The sequence below is a fragment of the Mytilus trossulus genome, chromosome 6, assembly GCF_036588685.1.
Source record: "Mytilus trossulus isolate FHL-02 chromosome 6, PNRI_Mtr1.1.1.hap1, whole genome shotgun sequence".
Lineage (NCBI taxonomy): Eukaryota > Metazoa > Mollusca > Bivalvia > Mytilida > Mytilidae > Mytilus > Mytilus trossulus.
The window spans coordinates 22,881,220-22,901,595 of record NC_086378.1 but is presented as its reverse complement, the minus strand read 5'-3'; the positions used below and the strand labels follow the sequence as shown (position 1 = coordinate 22,901,595).

At 31.1% G+C, this 20,376-nt stretch overlaps 1 protein-coding gene across 2 annotated transcripts; it reads left to right on the top strand.

Annotated features, from left to right (window-relative positions):
- The first annotated feature begins 1,656 nt into the window (after positions 1-1,656).
- Positions 1,657-19,128, top strand: LOC134720943 (monocarboxylate transporter 12-like). 2 transcript variants are annotated; one of them, XM_063583545.1, is made up of 9 exons: positions 1,658-1,876; positions 3,900-3,959; positions 8,303-8,368; positions 11,646-11,889; positions 13,152-13,295; positions 14,276-15,004; positions 16,359-16,628; positions 17,571-17,696; positions 18,832-19,128. In XM_063583545.1, exons 4-9 carry the CDS (start codon positions 11,652-11,654, stop codon positions 19,032-19,034), a joined length of 1,710 nt encoding a protein of 569 aa, XP_063439615.1. In that variant the 5' UTR covers positions 1,658-1,876; positions 3,900-3,959; positions 8,303-8,368; positions 11,646-11,651; the 3' UTR covers positions 19,035-19,128. The 2 variants fall into 2 exon arrangements, with proteins under 2 accessions (XP_063439616.1, XP_063439615.1); XM_063583546.1 differs by lacking the exon at positions 8,303-8,368 and having other exon boundaries at positions 1,657-1,876.
- Positions 19,129-20,376: the final 1,248 nt, after the last annotated feature.

Genomic DNA, 20,376 nt, shown 5'->3' with positions numbered 1-20,376 from the left:
ATTATAGTAATAGTACTATATATATGACCAAGGTACATGGATGAGAGAATACGAATGGAAAGTGTTAAGATGTCAAACACTTCATAATGCTTGAATTAAAATGAAAGTCATGTATTGTTTGTTTAACAACTCAAGCAAATGTTAACAAAAGGAATAGACAATTACAGTGTTAATATATAAAGAATCGTAGATAATAACAAGCACAATTCACAAAGAATAGAGACAAAACGCCATAAATAAATAAAAAGAATCTCCACCTTGACCCTCATGAATTACCTTTTTTCAACACTCGGTCCATTGTGATTGCGAATTAAAATATTGTAACAATAGACGACATCGTCGATTAAGTACGGGTCTGATCGATCCAGCTACCATTTGTATTCATTTCAACACAAGAAATGAATATTGATATACAAAAAGTAATGTCCTGTCAAAACATGGAACAAGTTAACAAATTAAAGTCTTGGATTAAGAATATTACAAGTAAATTTTATTCAGAACTACTGGAAAATAAAATAAATAGTTTGAACGAAAATAACAAACTTTTTCTTTACAAAAATATTAAAGTCAAACAAAACCAAGAATTTTATCTTAAATATCAAAATTTTGAAACTAGACGTTTATTTACAAAAATTATAATTAGTGACCATAATTTGCTCATTGAGAAGGGCAGATATCTAAAAATACCTCGAGACAATAGAACATGTCCAACTTGTAAAACCTTAGAAGATGAAAATCACTTTCTCCTCCACTGTCAAATTAATAACGTTTTACGTATAAAACTTTTTAATGACATGGAAATAGATAACCCTATGTTTCCAAATTTATCTGATACACAAAAACTAGTAATCCTACTAAGAGGGCCCTCATGGGGTTTTTGATTATGTGATTACTTGGCCGTTTTTTTAATGATTATTTGATTATTAAGCCAAATATTTCATGATTATTTGATTACCTAGGACTGTATTTTTAGTTTATGATTATTTGATTACTAAAGATAAGCAAATAATTAATGATTTTGTGATTATATTGGCAAAAAAATGGTGATTATGTGATTACTAAGAAACCCCCCCCCCCCCCATGAGGGGCCTCTACTAAATCCTTCTAATATAAACCAAGTGAAAAAAAAACGGTTCCTTTATAAAACAGTCTTTAGAGCTGAGGACAGGGGACTCTAAGTTAGTTTTACTTGTATATATATAGATATGTGTGTGTTAACTCAGTTATTTTATTGTTGTTGTTACTTTTGTTTATGTCACAAGTATAATGTTACTTATATGACAATTAAAGATTATAATTTATATGCAGTGGCGGATCCAGAAATTTTCATAAGTGGGGGCCCACTGAATGACCTAAGAGGGGTCCGCTCCAGTCACGCTTCAATGATTTCCTATGTAAGCAACCAAATATTTTCCAAAAAAGGGGGGTTAATAGAAATATTAATATTTTTTAAGTTACATAATTAGTTTTGCAAATTGTAGTGAATTTGCTGTTCAATGATTTTCAAAGCTGTTAGCAGTTATATATTTTTTTTATAGCACACATTTTGTACGTAAATCGTAAAAAAAATACACAGTAAACATAAGCACGTATCACTTTCGTGTCAATGTATAAATGTATCTCGGGCAATGTGCAATATCAATATGCCCTTCAAATGTGTATTCTACATAAAAGCAAGATAACACACGACATCCACATTTATATTTAGGTCTTAATAGGAATCTAAATTCGGTAAACATGTAATAAAGAAACAATGGCTAGCGTTAACGATTGTCTTGATCGATAGTGGTCTCTATTCCAAGGTCATTACACTGTTCAAGCATTGGCTTAAAATCAGCTGTTTACATCTTCCGGTTTTATCTGAATCATAAGAAAGGTAAGACTGTATACTTGTTATTATTTAAGGTTAAAAGGAACCTGTCGATTTCTTTAGTAATACTTTTGGATTATTTACAAATACATTAAATGGAGATAAGATATACTACGACGTTTAATTTGTATTTCGTTGTGTAGTATTCTAAGTGTGTGACAATAAAAAAGATTTAATTATCTGTTCGGAACTTCCGCGTCTAATTTCCTTTTAGAAACAATTTTCTTTTGTATTTTTCGAAAATAGTGGTTACAAACGCGGGTACAAACGTTATCGATATTTTAAAAAGCTTTAATGTATAGAATTTTTAGATTTAATAATTTTAAAACGTTGTAAACAAACACCACATCAATTCAGCGCTGAAAATAAAATCATTGAAAGGAATTATTTGGATTACTTACTTTCTATCTATTCTATTATAATTGATTTTTTTTTTCATTTAAAAAGTAACAAACCATCCGTTTACATTTAATGAGAATTTATGTATTGTGGGGATATGAATATGTGTTACATTGTACAAGTATATTATGTGTATACACATGTGCGGATACAAACAGATGTCCACTTTCATTACAGATTATCCCATTTATCAACATCATTTAATACATTTCATTATCGGGTTTCATGATCTGGATTTTAGTGTATTTACACACATTTACCCTGCGGGCACTGTATTATATCAAATTTCTTCATGACCCTATTGTAACTATATGTACATTTACATAAATACCATTATACTATAAATCTTTATTTGCAAAAACAGAAAAAAAAACAATTTTGGCTATGGCAAATACATCATGTACATTGACTAAACAAACATGATATGTTAACTAGTATATCCATCAAAATAATAAACGAGGCTAACTTTGCCACATTAATTCATTATTTTTTTCTCCAGCTACACCGAAACATAGTATACCCATCACTAGTAATATAAAATGACATTTGCACCTAATGCAAGTGCAAGCCAACGCATATAGGTTAAAATATGATATATTGTAAAGTGCAGACAGTCATTTTTCAGTCAGGCTTTGTACATGATAATGCATTTATACAAATTAATATAAATCCAATGTGCAACGTTAGCTGTCAAAATTGATTATAACAAACTGTTGTCTTTTCTATGGTCGGGTTGTTGTCTCTTTGACACATTCCCCATTTCCATTCTCAATTTTGCATTTCAATTAACTTGGTCCCCAAATTACGTTTTTCTTAATACATTGAAGTCAGAGATCATTTTTAACTATCTAATAATATAAACACCATGTATGAACCAATATATCAGTGTATGTACTTGAATATCCTGCATTTGTTTATGATTTACCACATGGTCAAAAAGATTACTTATTGAAAGCTGACGTTTTGCATTAACCATATAATATTGGTGTATGTTAATCATGCATGATTAGCCTTTGAAAATAATCCTGGAATTTTGACGAATCAGGGTAAAAATCCAAATAAGATTAAGTTGTTACTTTTGAAAAAAAAACTTGTGAGATTTTCCATTGTACTACTGACCGGTGTTGAACTTTGTATAGGCGGTAAACCTGCATGGGAGTTAAACATTATCATATAATTTCACACTTAACCTCTTATGGTATTAAGCCTACTTGTTTGCTTTTCAGTATGAGACATATCATAGATTGTTAAAGTGACTTCATAAGTATTTAATTTTAGCTTATGTCGCATCAAAGCCTGCTGATATATTTAATATATTCACAGCTGTCCTACAAGCAAAATCTATTAGATAAAAATCATTAACATTATAGATTTTTCACATATTTCAAACTGTTACAAATGAATTTCTTATTGTATTATTTAGTTTAAAAATTGAAAACAAATCGCATTCTGGACTCAAAGATCCCATAATTATATCCTCCCAGCAGCGAATGGGGTACTCTGCGGTTTTTACCTGAATAATTCTACGTCTATCTTTTGTAAACAGGACAATCCTACTTTTAGTGTATGAAAAAAGTCAAGGCCATAGAGTGAAAAGAAACTTCACATGATTATTATTTACTCTTTGCAGGTACTTAACGGTCTTTGTTAAGATAAGATGTAAACACCTAATAATTTATAAATTTAAAAGGTAAGTTAAATTTTGATTATTTTCTTTGTTTCATTTTTTTTGCAATACCGATAATGTCAATGTGTACATGTTTTATATATTTTGGTTTGGAGAGAACAGAGGGTATGAAATATAACCGTGTCATTTCTTTTTTGATTCTACTAAAATTGTTTCTGGAAGATCAATGCATTTGAAATTGGGACATAATATAGTTGGAATCCCCCTTTTATCCTTAATTGTGAACCCCCCTTTTAAAAATGGCTGGATTAATTTCATGTTAATAATTAGTACTTGGTTTGACTCGTTTATGAAAACAAGGACATGTGGAAAATATACATCAATAGGACAGCAACCCAACGAAAAAAATAATCGAAAGATAGCAAGGCTACACGTACCGTTCTCAACAAGCTATTAAAAGTCGCAATTTATCTATTTAAATTGAGAATGTAATAATCTGAAATATTCAAGATCAGCATATAACACCAAATTCTCCAAATATCAATCCAATCACACAAAAATCATCAAAACGATAAACAACAACAATTTAATGACGGAACTTCCTTACTTGGGACGGGCACCTGTGTACAAGTATATGTCGTGGTTAAACTTGTTTTTTTTTTTTAAATTCATATATTTATAATACGCGGGTTTTTTTTTTAAATTCATATATTTATAATACGCTATCATCTTTCCAAGGATTTTTTTCCCGTATGTGACCTACCGAATAAGACTTACATGTACTACCGGTTTTAAAATAATATAAACAATACGACGGGTGCCACAGTGTGGAGCACGATCTGTTTACCCTTGCAGAGCACCTGTGATCTTCTCGAGTTTTTGGTTGGGTTCGTGTTGCTCAGTCTTTAGTTTTCCATGTTGTGTTTTGAGTACTATTTTTTGTTTATTGGTCTTGTTCTTATTTTAGCTGCGTTGTCTTTTTAATTATGAGCTGTAATTTTTTGCCCCTCTTCTGGATGTCCCTCTGGTATCTTTTACTTCTCTCTTTTTTATACTATTCCAAACCTACGAAACTACATGTACATGTATGGATAGTGTTTCACACACTGCAAAATAAGCATAAAATGAGGGAACACATGTTTAAAATAAGTCATAGACATTTTTTTCCCAATTTCACCGAACAGTTTTAAATCTTACTGATAAACTTGTCTTATACAGTACAAATTAGTCATACTTTGTTATTGTACTATACTAATAAAAGTTATATGATAGAGTTACCTTTTTACCCTTTGTATTCAGTATAATCACAGTACATATATTATAAATCTGTTTAAACTGTGTTAAACTGTTTATTCAAACTACTATCAGACGCAGATTTGTTTTAGTTACAGGAGCGACAAGTACATATATTTACAAATAGTAACACATAAAATCTTAAAGATGTTTGCTAGAGGTTACAATATATATAGTTTGCTGAATATCTGGTATAAAGATATTTGAATTCTGTAAAATTCATGTATTTACTTAAAAAAAACACATGTTCCAAACATTGGGTACAGTCACAAATATCACAAATTTCCTAGTTTTGAGATCTCTTCTTTAATTTTAAGAAATGTATTGCAATCAAATTTGCTACTGTAAATTCAAATGATTAGATTGTTATTGTTAAATTATCATTAATTTACATCTCCGCTCCTAAAGCTGGATATACTTAATTTTTCTCTGTCTGTCCGCTCGTTCTATCAAATATTACACTGTAGTGACCATACTGCTTCCGTTTATCTTGTTAATCACTTTATTCATTATCAATTATAACCGTTGGCTTTCAAATATTCGGCTTTGAGCGTCCCTAACGAGGGTAAATCCAGAGATGATGTCCGTTCATTGTTGAAGGTCGTACGGGGATCTATATAGCTGTTAATGTCTGTGTCATTTTGGTCTCTTTTGGAGAGTTGTCTCATTAATTGGCAATCATCTTCTACTTCCTTTTCATATTCGGACGCATGAAATTTATACAGTTATTATTTTCACATTTACGTCATTTGGATATATTCACAATTTAAACTCTTATTCAAGAGATATAATTCGCCATGAATAAGATATGCACTCATTTATTTGAAGAAATACAGTGATGCAAGTAGGATCAAATTACCGTCACATTTGTTTTATCTTATATGCAAAAAAAACTAGGTGACTAAATTAAATCAAAATTCATAAATAAATAAATTAAAGTATAGGGACGATTATAAATTATAATAAATTTGACTGACAGTGACATTGGAATATAGCTACATAAATTAAAACAGGAGTTACTTGAAAATACCTGCACAATTAGAGCATGCAATTATAGTTTATCTTGCTAAAATAATTTTGTAATTATCATTTTATTTGACACGAATCAAATATTGTATGTGTGTCTGACATTTGAGTGACCCTTTCAAAGTATACTACGTATAAGTATTATATATCAAGGTCCCTTTATCACTTGTCATATATACATTGTACATGTATTAGTGCTACCGCGCATACTGTGACATTAAATGTATATACCGACCTGTATTCATGACAAATATCTTCTAAAACTTTGTTGACATTAAATTGGACATTTTGAAATACTTATAATCGAGATTTAATGCGTGTAATTATATTAATTTACATTTTTGCGAATTTATGATAGTGCAATGAGCCAATGACCGATAATAAATACGATATAAATTAATAGACCAAAGTTGGTTGTTCAATCTCAATTTTACCTACATGTATATACTAAAGTAAGTGTTGATTTACATGTAAAATTTACTTGAATTCAAACCAAACGCGTATCATATTTTTTTAGCTATCCGGACCATAGCATGATAAGAACCAGCTAGCGCTGTGTTAGCTTATGTCACCAATTTGCGTTCATCTTACACTTTTAACAAATCTCTTTTATCTTTTGAAACCAATGGACCAATCAGAAACAACTTTGACCTGCTTCATCCTGATGGAATCTACTCTAGAAATGGCCACTATATAAAGGCTTAAAATTGCATCATTTTGGGGTCAAATGAAAAGTCATAAAATACCCTATCAAATGTAATAGATAATTAAAATACCTCTTTGAGAAAAGAACTAAAATTAAATGTTTTTATAATCCAACGGTCTTCAAACATCCGTGGATTCTTTAATAAAAATTGGACCGGACTAATCAATGTGTAAGAAATAGCGCGAATGTTCCATTGCTACCAGACTGTAATGATAAGTTTAAAAAAAATAGGGTTTAATAAAAGGGTGACCGCTAACAAACATGCATGGCTTTCCGTGATCTTAAAATTGATAATTGGACAAAATTCTAATAAAATAATTGTTAGAAATAATACTAAACATTCATCCCAATAAAAAGAAAATGGGATATATCAAAATTCATTTTTAAAAAAGATGTGAAAAAATGTGAGGTTCATGATGCATCAATTGCCTTAAAACTATGATTAAGTTGTTCATTTATACTCCTCTTTTTAAGATATATAGCTTTCAAAACTTAATAAAATATAGTTTCTACGATCTTCTAAAAGGATCATGTTTCATTTTGAAACAAGAACATGCATCATAATTAAAATGAGAATTTCCTTGACCACAAATGGTCAATAGAATTTCTGAAAAAAAAATATGGTGGACCAACAGTGACCAAAATAAGTTTTAAGTGGTCTTTATATTGATTATTAAGAAATGTGGTTGATAAATCCATTTGCTTTCAAACAAGGCTTCCACAGTTTCAAAAAATAAAAAAATACACAAAAACTTCACTGACAAAGCTGACGGTTAATTCTATATTACAGTGGCTCTCAATTTTGTACCTTAATGAACCATTTTTTCAGGAGAGCATGAATATGATTTACATATTAATTACATGGATATATACTTATCAGATATATAAATGATTATGTAGGCTACATTAATAATAGTAACATTCTTACAAAACTACGAAGTGGTACATTGAAACTTAATGTTGAAGTTGGTCGCTTCTCTGATATACCAAGAGAAATGCGTCTTTGTGTATGTTGTAATATGCAATGTGTTGAGAACGAATTTCATTTTGTATTGGTATGTCCAGCATATAGGGCAATTAGAATATTGTTTTTGCCACGCTATTATTGTTCATGGCCTACTATTTTTAAACTATCTTGTTTGTTGAAAGCTAATTCTAGATCTCTAACAATTAAGCTCTGTAACTATTTAAAGAGTGCATGGAAAGCTAGATCTGATATTATTGGTTAGCTACATTATGTATGTTATTATTGTATTGTTCTCTGTTACCAGTCTTTTGTCACAATATGTATATATTATGTATTGCCATAGCATGTTCTATATGCTTTTGCAAATAAAATTCATTCATTCATTCATTCATTCATTATGTGTTGTATTTGCAGGGCTTACTAGCTTATCATGTGTATTCATTGTATAGTTTTGGAACGTGAATTAGTAGTTCAGTAAAGGTAAGAGTCAGTGTACTTCTTAGAGATAAAAAAAAAATGAAAACAACACGTTTAATAATTTCATGCGTCCGAAGCACTTTTCTGGATTTACCTTCATCAGGAACGCTCAAAGCTAATATAATATTATTAGATAAGCTATTATATGAGGTGCGTTGGATAAAAATATACCTTATGCAACTGCACGAATGCATGTTCCAGTTATGTACATGTATAAGCCTTATGGAAGTGCATGTATGCATTTACATGTACATATATTAGATTTTGATTGATTTTGGGACATTCAAATTTATACCAAATAAAAAATTAATTTGGATTTATTTGGATTCTTCTTAAAAAAAAACTCAATGTTCAAATAGTTACAGATTTTCCGTAGAGATTTTTTTAGTCCGAAATATTTTAACAGATGTTTTTTTGATATTCATTTGCATAACTTAAAAGGTTAAACTCTATCCGACACAGCTTATACATGTACATGTATAGCTTATACATGTACATGTATATTGGTATGTAAATAATCAAGAGGTACCTAAGAATGTCTCGGATTGTTCTTATAGATAAGATATCTTCTCTGCATGATGTTATAATCGTACGGGGTTTCTGTTCCAATGGCGAATACCCCACACATGTTATCCATTATGCGCTCCCAACATGATGGGGTGCTAATTGGATAAACCTTGAGTATTGTTTTAATTCTAGCTTTCATTCTCATGACCTTCAACATAGCCAAGTTCGGAATAACTGTAGCTTATAACTATTTGAACACGTACTGTATTGTTACACTAAAGTGATAAATACCATTTTATTACAGTTCTTGTCCATTCGTTTTTGATGCGTTTTGTTATTTGATTTTGCCATGTGATTATAGACTTTCCGAATTGATTTTCCTCCAAGTTCAATATTTTTGTGATTTTACTTTTTAAACCAATTAAGCACAATTTTTACTGTATATTTTAACATAAAAGAAGGGGTAGTAAACGTCATTTAGTCACTGAACGAAAGAAAACGTAGCCCGTATCTGATTATACAGATTGTGACTTTTTTACCTCCATATGTGACTTTCTAATATTGTAAAACTATATATAGAGACGTTCAATGGACTTTTAACCGGACGCAAACTAACGTTGTGTACTTTATGGATGACCATATGTGACTTTGATATGCAATAGTTTATTGATTTCGATCAACCTACGTCTTGTGTTGTGTTTCTCTTTTCTTATGCTTATATATACAAATCTACCACTAGTTTCCAATTTTGAAAATTATACGTGTTTCTTCATCTATGACTTAAATTGGATCCAAAGTTAACCATTTTTTTCGTATAGCCTGTAACACAGTCCATAGCACTAATAAAATGTATACCAAGTTTACAGACATTTTTCAGACATTTTGTTGATATAAGAATTTTTCATATTTTATTCTATTATCTGTATTTAGAACAACTGTAACTTTGGTACTGACATGATTTATAACAAACCTTTCTAAAATTGTACGATGATAATTTTATAAATGATTATGAAACTTAGGATCCCATTCCCTCAGGCAAAGTTGACCTAAGAGGAATTTGGCTATTAATTTAAGTCTTTGGTCTTATATTATATACATGTAGTTCTTAAACTGTTTTGCGTCATATACATCATTGACTTCCAAATAGTCGTCTTATTGCGTTCCTGGTGAAGTGAAATCAAGAAAATTGTTTCTGATGTTAAAATTACAGCATTGTTTACAACAAAGTTTTCAGAAGAAGTTCTGTTATGAGGAACACATATATACGTTGACAATGTGTCTAGATATAGGAAGATGTGGTGTGAGTGCCAATGAGACAACTCTCCATCCAAATAACAATTTAAAAATTAAACCATTATAGGTTAAAGTACGGCCTTCAACACGGAGCCTTGGCTCACACCGAACAACAAGCTATAAAGGGCCCCAAAATTACTAGTGTAAAACCATTCAAACGGGAAAACCAACGGTCTAATCTATATAAACAAAACGAGAAACGAGAAACACGTATATATTACATAAACAAACGACAACTACTGTACATCAGATTCCTGACTTAGGACAGGTGCAAACATTTGCAGCGGGATTAAACGTTTTAATGGGCCCAAACCTTCTCCCTTTTTCTGAAACAATAGCATAACATCACAACATAGGAAAACATACGATAAAATATCAATTGGCAGACTTAACTCAATCAAAAAACGTATGATTACACAATGAACGAATAAATTAGATCTGCGATATCTGAATACAAATGCACAGTTAATTAAATATTAGAGACAAACATTCATGACCAAAAGGCTAACAAACAAATTCAAAAACACTGAGAAATATTTACCCAATCAATGTTCTCTTTAGAAAAAAAACGTTTTTTATAATCTTGAAGTTTATACAAATGTTGTAAGAATAAGTGAAAAATTGAAGATATTACAAATAATCAAAGCTGGTATACAGACAAGATCCATATAAATAAAAAATGACAAAAAGCATTATAAACAGTATCAACAGGTCGAATTAACAAGAAAATACGATTTGAGAGTACTCGCAGTTACTGACAGCTAGTTAAAAGCCAAAACCAATTAATAGTAAAAAAATCATGCATCAGAGACTAAAATCGACTAAAACACATCACAGGGATTTAGTATTTTAACGTCATTAATAGTCAAAGAAGACATGACTTGTGCAATGCCAAAAATAAATGTATCGACAGGTAGTAGTATAGTGAAGAGCGACTTCTATAGAAATAAAAGTGAACGTGGCTGTGTCTGTATATTTTAATGCATATACAGTATATAATATACATATGTATGTGTTTGTGCTTCAATGCATATGTGATTTCATGTCCTTTGATAAAGGAAACATTTATACCTTGAATTCAAATTAAAAGAGTAAGTTTTGATTATTAATCTGTTCTACTTGGACTTCAATTTATTTCAATAACAAAGTCTATTCCTTGAATGCCAACACATCTTCAGTTGTTATAAGAGGAAGATATTTAAGTAAATGCAAGAATGTAGGCCTTCAAGAACTATAAACCTTTGTATCCTTCGGGACCATTTACCTGCTTACAAAACAGATATTCATAACTTTATAGATATTTCTGTATGCAGGTGAAAAGTCCGTGAACAGTCGTTTAGTGTTTAGTAAACTCTTGCGTAATATTTAAAATGTCTATGTTGGTAGATACAGCTGATTCTTTACATTATTTGTAGTTCCTTAAATGATTCTGAAATCAATAAGTTTGTAGTATATATCATAAAAGTTGTTCCTTTATTAGGTCAATATGCCGGAGTCCCGGAAAGAAGAGGAAGAAACAGAATGTGATTCAGACGTACCCCTACCCCCAGATGGTGGATGGGGCTGGGTTGTGACTTTTTCGTCTTTTATGATTAGTTTCCTAGTTGATGGAGTATGTTTCACATTTGGTTTGTTCCTGCCGTACTTTTTGGATCATTTTGGTGGCAGCAAAGGAAAAACAGCACTACTTGGATCCGTGATGAACGGAATGTACCTATCGTTTGGTGAGATTTTATTCATTTCCATAATTTATACGTATTTACTCATTCTTTTAGAATAAATGAATTATTTTACATATTGTAATATAAAAAAGAAGATGTGGTATGATTGCAAATGAGACAACTAGCCACAAAAGACCAAAATGACACAGACATTAACAACTATAGGTCACCGTACGACCTTTAACAATGAACAAAGCAAAGTATTTTTCTCTGTTAAATTAACAGAACGATCGACATGCTCTCGGCCTTTATCCTCCATTGTGTATCAAACTATCATGAATTCTATATCGCTGGTATAAACAACGTACATGTAGCCTGCTTAAAATAGATTAAGAAGAGATGCTAGGTCAACTCGGCATAACCTCTGTCAGTATCTTTGTGGTTCACGTTATTAATAAGGCTACGAACATAATTTCTTCACCATTTATCAAAAGATATGTCAAAATATGTACAAAGGATATGATAAAGTAGATATCACAAATGTATCAAGGCTATTGTATAAAATAAAATGAACAAACTGTTTTATTTAATGTGTAAAATTATATTGTATAGTATATGTTTTATGTTTAAACCTATCGAAATACAAGTGGATCTATAGATCAGGAAAAACGTTTTAAAAAATCAGAAGAACTCAATTGTAAATCGGTTACTAGGCAATGAATAATACATTGAAGGCTATATGTTATCTGTGTTATTCAAAAGTTGTTGGATAAACGTCAACAACACTGAAATTAAACTTGACCATCAAAATCATTATATAGTAATGCGATATTGGATTTGCTTACTGTTGAAGGTCGTAATGTGAACTATGGTGGATATAATCTACGTAATTTAGTTCCTGGTAGAAAGTTGTAGCAATTGCAATCATACCACATCTGTTTGTAAAAATGTTTATATCAAAACATGACAACAACAACCAAAACGACATCTACACAAATTAAAGCTCTATAAACGCAAAATCATCAGCAAAGAGATAAACGAATCTACAGAATAAACCTATTTGTAGAAAACAGTTTGGAAGTTTGAATTGATATGTTACTGTGTATACAAATTCGGGCCGTCCACTTAACCTCTAAATTTCAAAGTTTAGCCTGAATAATGTATTAGCCCGAGCACTGTAGTAAATATTTAAATGTATGAATATGAAATTATTGAGTCGGGCTGTTTAGATAGAGCCTTGCTATTTTGAAATGTAGAAAGGGTGTGAACGTTTCCACTTTCTCATGCCATTTTCTAAAAGTTCAAATTCTTAAATTTGATTTCAGGTCCAATTTCAAGTGCATTTGTAAAGAAATTTGGAGCACGTAGAGTAGCTGTATTTGGTAGTTTTATGGCAGCTGCTGGTTTGTTTCTGTGTACGTTTTCTACAAACTTAGATTTGATGATTTTCCTGTATGGCGGTATTGCAGGTTAGTGTTATAAGATTTCGAGACATGTATCTGAGATCCGACTCGTTTCAATTTTTTACCCTGGCATGTACGATCATATGTCATCCTTAATCAGAACGATAGTTGTATGTGTGAGTGTATGCGAGTGGGAGAGAAAGGCTTTTTATTTTTACTTTATGTGATTACATGCTTGTTATGAGCCCTATGATTACGAAATAAAATATCTTTATCTTATCTTTATCTTTATATGTCGCTGTTGTCCGATATCATATGCATTTTTCTGTTTATATTTTATTTTCCATATCTTGAAAGTACCATGCTGTTTTGTTTCAGTTTACTTAACATTATCAGAAGCGCATCAGCACAAATTATTGTATTGTATTGATATACAGATGTGAACTATAGATTTTCGGAATAAAATATTGCACATCTTAAATCAGCAGAATTAGCGATAAACTCCATTTCCACGTAATCATGCATGTATTTCTAATTCGTGTTTTGAACAGAGCATTTATTTATTTTCTTATTTTTTTATTGACAATAAAAGAGCAATTATATGGAAACATAAATAATAAAAAGTTTTCAAGATAACACATGATATAGCTATGGTATGTGGATTGACAGTTTATGCATTACCCTTTGAAGAGAAAGATGCAACATGGACCGTAATTTATTGTATACAAAAATCCCTCTTTTGGTCCACTACAGACGGAGTTGAAGGGGACTTCAGATTTGCACTCTGTCCATCCGGCAAATCAGTGTTCCAATTGCAATTTATAATTTCTAGACGTATCAATAATTGTTTTTCATATGTTGATTAAACTTTTGCGAACATTATATTTTAACATGTTTAAGAGAATAAGGTTGCAACTTTCTAGATTAAGAACTCTCGAAATAACAGAAAGTTGTACTCTGTTGGTCCAAAACCCTGTCTTCAAATACAAAGTTCACATAAACATGTATCTATAACTATGAATAATGCACAACCTTTTATCTTGTAGGAGGAGGTTTTGGTCTAGCTTACTTACCTGCTATAATAATGGTAGGATATTACTTTGAGAAAAGGCGGGCTTTCGCTACTGGTATCGCCGTGTGTGGTTCTGGAATAGGTGGCTTTGTCTTTGCTCCTTTATGTGTTTTTCTAATCAACGAATATTCTTGGCAGGGAGCTTTATGGGTAATTTCCGGTATTGTTTTAAATGGTGTAATATTTTGTTGCTTTTACCGACCTTTACCAAAACGACGTAGAACAATACCAAAGGTAATTAGTGAAACTAACGGCAAATGTGCAAATGGACACACGGATCCGCTTTTACAAACGATAAAAGTAGACTTAAAAGTGGAAAATCCAATTTACAGGTGTAAATCACAAGAAATTAAAGTAGGTCAGAACGGTGACCTAGGAAACAATGTATGCCGTTTAGCAAGGAGTCAGGACATTTATGGTGCACAAAAACTACATGTACATCACAGACATGTAGATACATTAAATCCTTTAGCTAGAAAAGATATATTCTATAGTGGTAGTTTACATCACATTCCAGAATATACCGAGTCTAAAAATGAATGTGAATATGTGAAGAAAATGACGATCAAAGATGAAGAAAAGACGAAAGAATCAAATTCTTGTATTCAATTTTTAAAATCTATTTTGTTATCATTTGACTTTTCTTTGCTGAAGAGTCCAACATTTGTAGTATATGGGATTTCATGTTTTCTCTGTATGTTTGGTAAGTACAAATTATGTAATTTATATATATATAATGTATTATAATAATTTGAGTGCACTATGTAAATGAAAGAAAACAACAACATCAGCGAATTCGTATTTAATTCATTACAATTCCAATACCATGCATGTGTCACTTGTAATCAATTTTCCAAATGGTTAACATTTACTAATAGGCGAACACATTAATAGTGTTTAAACGTGCGAAATCACAAAATCGAAGTAAATGACGTTGAACTTTGTACAAGGAAAAGTAAGCAATAATTATTGTAATTTAAGACAAAGAATATAGCCAAAAGCACGACCAGTGGCAACAGCTTTAACAATGAAATATCAAATACCACAAAAAAAATCACTGTAAATCAAAGTTTAAAAAGGTAACACGCATCCAACAAAAATGTTTAGAGAACTCAGGTGCTTCGAAAGAGGATATAGTTCTATGGCGTGTTGGTCAATTAAAGTAAGCTAGCTAAGAGTTAAGTCACTTTCGGTGAGAGTCAGTCACAAATAAACTTCTGATTTAATAACTAAACTGAGAATACTAATGAAAACGACTATATATCATGAAAAAAGTAAAATCTCAAAAATACCGAACGTCAAAGAAAATTCAAAACGGGAAATACCTAAGCAAATGGCAAAATCAAAAGCTCAAATCCATCAAACGAATGAATAACAACTGTCATATTCCTAACTTAATACAGGCATTTTCTTATGTAGAAAACAATGGATTAAATCCCAGGAATTAAAAAATACCTAAGCGATATTTGGCACATTTTTTTGGAATTTTGGGTCCTCAATGCTCTTCATCGTTGTATTTGTTTGGCTTTATTATTTTGAGCGGAGCGTCACTGATGAGTCTTATGTAGACGAAACGCGCGTCTGGCGTATTAAATTTTAATCCTAGTACAGTTGAAAACTATTCGAATAGATACATTTGTATTATATAAGTATTTTGGTATAGTATAATAGTTTTCCTGTATAAAGAAGCTACCCTTTAATTGAGCTATAACTATTTCATGCAAAGCATGAACTTTACATACCTCTCATAGAAAAAAGGCTTTAAATCCTATGACCCCTCCCATATCTTTCTTGAAGTTTGCCTTTGGTCATGTCTAACAAATCTAATGATTGCTTTAAATCACAATTTTATCTCTCTTGTAGCCGTTAGTATTTTTTTTTTAAAGATTTCATATTTGATAACAATAGCATCTGTATAAATGTACATTTTTAAGTATTGCTCGGAGTTAAAACATACTATGCAAATAATATATCCAGGTGTTGAAATCTTCACTGACCCTTCTTTGTCGTGATTTATATCTTAAACGTATCTTAACAATTATTTTTAATATTTGCAGGTTTTTTCATCCCGTTTAACTTTCTACCAGATTATGCTAAATCGGTTGGACTATCGTCGGGCGAACAGGCTCTGTTGATTTCTTTGATAGGTATCGCAAACACCGTAGCTCGATTAGCTGTAGGGTTTATATCTGATAGACCATGGGCAGATTGTCTCCTTATCAACAACATGGCTTTAATCTTAGCCGGTGGAACAACTGCATTTGTCCCATTTTATAGAATATATGGAGTTTTAATCACATATTCCATTTTGTTTGGCTCTGGAATTGGTAAATATATAATAATGATGGTTTTTAATGAATTGTCAAAGCATGAACTATTTATTTGATAGTCGTCAATAAATTGTATGAAAACTATTGAATAATCAGACATTCAAAGATAAAATTTCTTCAGATGTATAATCATACCCGATACCAGAATGGCTCATTTTGATTAAAATAGCAAGCAATTACGAAATTAATCAAGATTTTCGTTCAAAATACCCCTACACATTACAATTACGTTAGTATATGCACAGCTGGGATATATTATAGTTCGTATAATAGTCACAGACGTACAGATACCATCTGCTACATTGTGTTTGCGCAATCGTTGTCTGCCAATTGTTCGGTAATTATTGGAAAAATATTATTGTGTAGATATTCTACAAAATATTTGATGACAAGAACTCTGTTCGACATAACCGGTACAAAATTTCAGGTTACTAGTACAAACGTAACGCTTTTAAAAAAAAAAGGTTTTGATGAATACATTTAAAGTATCTGTTTGATTTGTCATGTTTGTGGTACTTAAATATCAACGTTTAAACAAAATTTATAATATGCATTGATTATCGACCTTGCATTTTTGTTTGATACTTTAAGTTAATAGGTCTTTTATGCAAGTAAAATAACTTTGTATAAAACTATTGTTTGGTCTTAAAGAAAGACAATACCACAACGACACATAGAAAAAAACAAAAAGACATTTTTAGCCTAGCATACAGTCTGAGTCTCTAACATCAAAACATTGTTTTTCACTGTGTAACTGAGATAACAGAAACACAAACTATAAATTGACTATAATCAATGACAAGATATTTTTTTTACATTCAACCACAATTTTACAAGAAGATAGACCTCACTTCATAAGATAACACATTTGTTTCGTGTTTATTTCAAAATAATAGAAACATTTCAAACGAGAGAACTAACCTTTGTGTTTTATTGTAGCTGCATTTGTATCATTACGTTCCATTATAATGGTAGAACTGATGGGTATAGAGAAGTTATCAAGTTCGTTTGGTTTGGTTGTCTTGTGTCAAGGTTTATCGTCATTCCTAGGTCCACCGGTTACAGGTAAGTATCATAAAATAGGGTTTGAATGGGGCTAATAGAGAATATGAAAAATGTTTATTTCCTCTATCATGGAGATGTGGTGTAAATGAAATATATAAATCGGAAATTAAAACAAAGATTTTAAGTTACTGATTCAAGTTTATATAAGAAAACATTCATCCGAGCATTTTCCATGCTTTATGCGGGTTGATTGCAGATAAACTAATCATAGATACCAGGATTTATATTTTATATGTACGCCAGACGCGCGTTTCGTCTACAAAAGACTGTCACTCGTCAGTGACGCTGTAATCAAAAAATGTTTAAAAGGCCAAAAAAGTAATCGAAGTTTAAGTGCAATGAATATGTCTAAAATATAAAAGTCATTATCGCATACAATTCGGTATAACTACCATATGTCTCAAGTTGCATTTTTATACCAATTTACAATAACTGACTAAAAAGTTTTTTTGATGGATAAGAACCAGTATTTGCAAAAAAACGAATCGAGAAAAATACTGTAAAAAGAATGAATAAATAAAGGACCTCCAATACAGGCCATCATTATTTTCTTTTGTTACATCTTTTGACATCGGACTCGGACTTCTCTTGAACTGAATTTTAATGTGCGTATTGTTATTCTTTTACTTTTCTACATTGGCTAGAGGTATAGGGGGAGGGTTGAGATCTCATAAACATGTTTAACCCCGCCGCATTTTTGCGCCTGTCCCAAGTCAGGAGCCTCTGGCCTTTGTTAGTCTTGTATTATTTTAAATTTTAGTTTCTTGTGTATAATTCGGAGTTTAGTATGACGTCCATTATCACTGTACTATTATGCATATTTTAGGGGCCAGCTGAAGGACACCTACGGGTGCGGGAATTCTTATTATATTATTTTCTTAAATCTACAATGTATGTTTGGGATATTTCCTTCATAAATCAATATCTGCGGTCGGAAATTGAAAATAAATGTGAAAAGACGTATTGTTATGGACTTTCTCAGTCGAAGGAATGTTATAACATTGCTACATGGTCATTGTATGCGAACAACAAACCAATCATATGTCTATTTCAAATGAATATTATACATGCTTTTTAGGGCTAGTATCTTATTAAATTAAATTCTTTAAAAACATTGTTTCCTTTTATATTTTAGGATCATTTGCAGACAAATCTGGAGATTACAGTATAACATTTTACATGGCTGGTGTTTCTCTTGCACTGGCTGGCATTATATGTATACCACTGCGTCGAATCTCAGCGTGGGAAAAAAACAAAAACAAACAAAAACTTGCACAAGAATATTTGAATCAGAATGGAAAAAGTTGTGAAGAAAAGATTCTGCTTGAAAAAAGTTGATGGATGTAAAGAAAAGTGAAAGCTAGTCAAATTAAATCGGTGCATTTATATGTTTCTAAAGTGGGTTCTGGTGAAAGGAGTTTTCAATCGATAAGATATTAAAATTGTTTTAAATTTTACATTTTCATGCATCTGTACATTGTCATTTTGAATACTCAATTAAAAAAAAAAAGACAAAAACAAAATGTGTTTTCTTGAAGAATATTAAATCTAATATAACAAGCCGACAGACATTACATACTAACTGTATGCCGTTACGTATATTTAAAGTATTCCAAGAGTCTAAAATGGTGTGGGTTTTTTCAATTTCTTTTCAAAAAGTATTGTGTGTGTGTGTGTGTAACATACATGTGTAAAAGTCCGATTGTTTTAATTCTACTTCAAGATGAAAGAGTCACAAAAGATTGTATGTACTCCATATCTTTGGAATATTTCAAGCATCCACATATCATTCACAACTACTATAATATAGGTCGCTTTACAATAACTTTTAAGCCCGGCACTGATGTATGTTAACTTTGACAACCCAGCACTATTAGTATAGTTGTCAGTAAGGACACTGGTATACTTTGGGTATCTAACGCAGTAAACTTTTCTTCATCTTCATCTTTTGTTAATATTCCAAAGGAACAGATCTTTGATTGACTGGATTTCCCTCGTAATAAGTGTCGTAGGGGTATATATCGAGTTTTCAAGTGAATTGTGAATTTCTAATATCTATCGAAAGGTTGGCAAAACATCGTGTATCAAAGAAAAAACTCATGTGTGGATGTTCTTGAACTTGAGCTTTTACAATGTCGTCCACCATGAGAAAATGTTTTTTTTTATTATTTTCCCATGACAATGAAATTCATGTCTTACCAAAGATATAGGCAGGTATTAGTGAAGCGATCATAAATTTGGGTCATCTGTAATCACTGGAGATTCACATTAAAGAGTAATTAATAAATTATCCATAACAAATTGGTAAATTTTTCAGACTTTCCAAATTTTAATTTTGTACATGTACCTAGATATTTTGACCATGTGTTATTCGTTGTTGATTATTTGTGGATACTAAAATATTTCAAAGATCTTCAGAATACGTACAGTGTAATTTATGCAATAATATTAAAACATTTGACTTTTCTACACTTTACACAAGTATATTCCATTCCAAACTAAAAGACAAATTGAAAGAGTTGGTATTGCTTTGTTTAAAAAAAAGAATGGCCAACGTAGATAATTATATCATGTCTTCGGGACGGATATATCCTACTTTGTAAAGATCACACTGATTCATACAAAAAAATGTCAGAAACTGACTTCAAGATGCTTGATTTCTTGATTGACAACATATTTG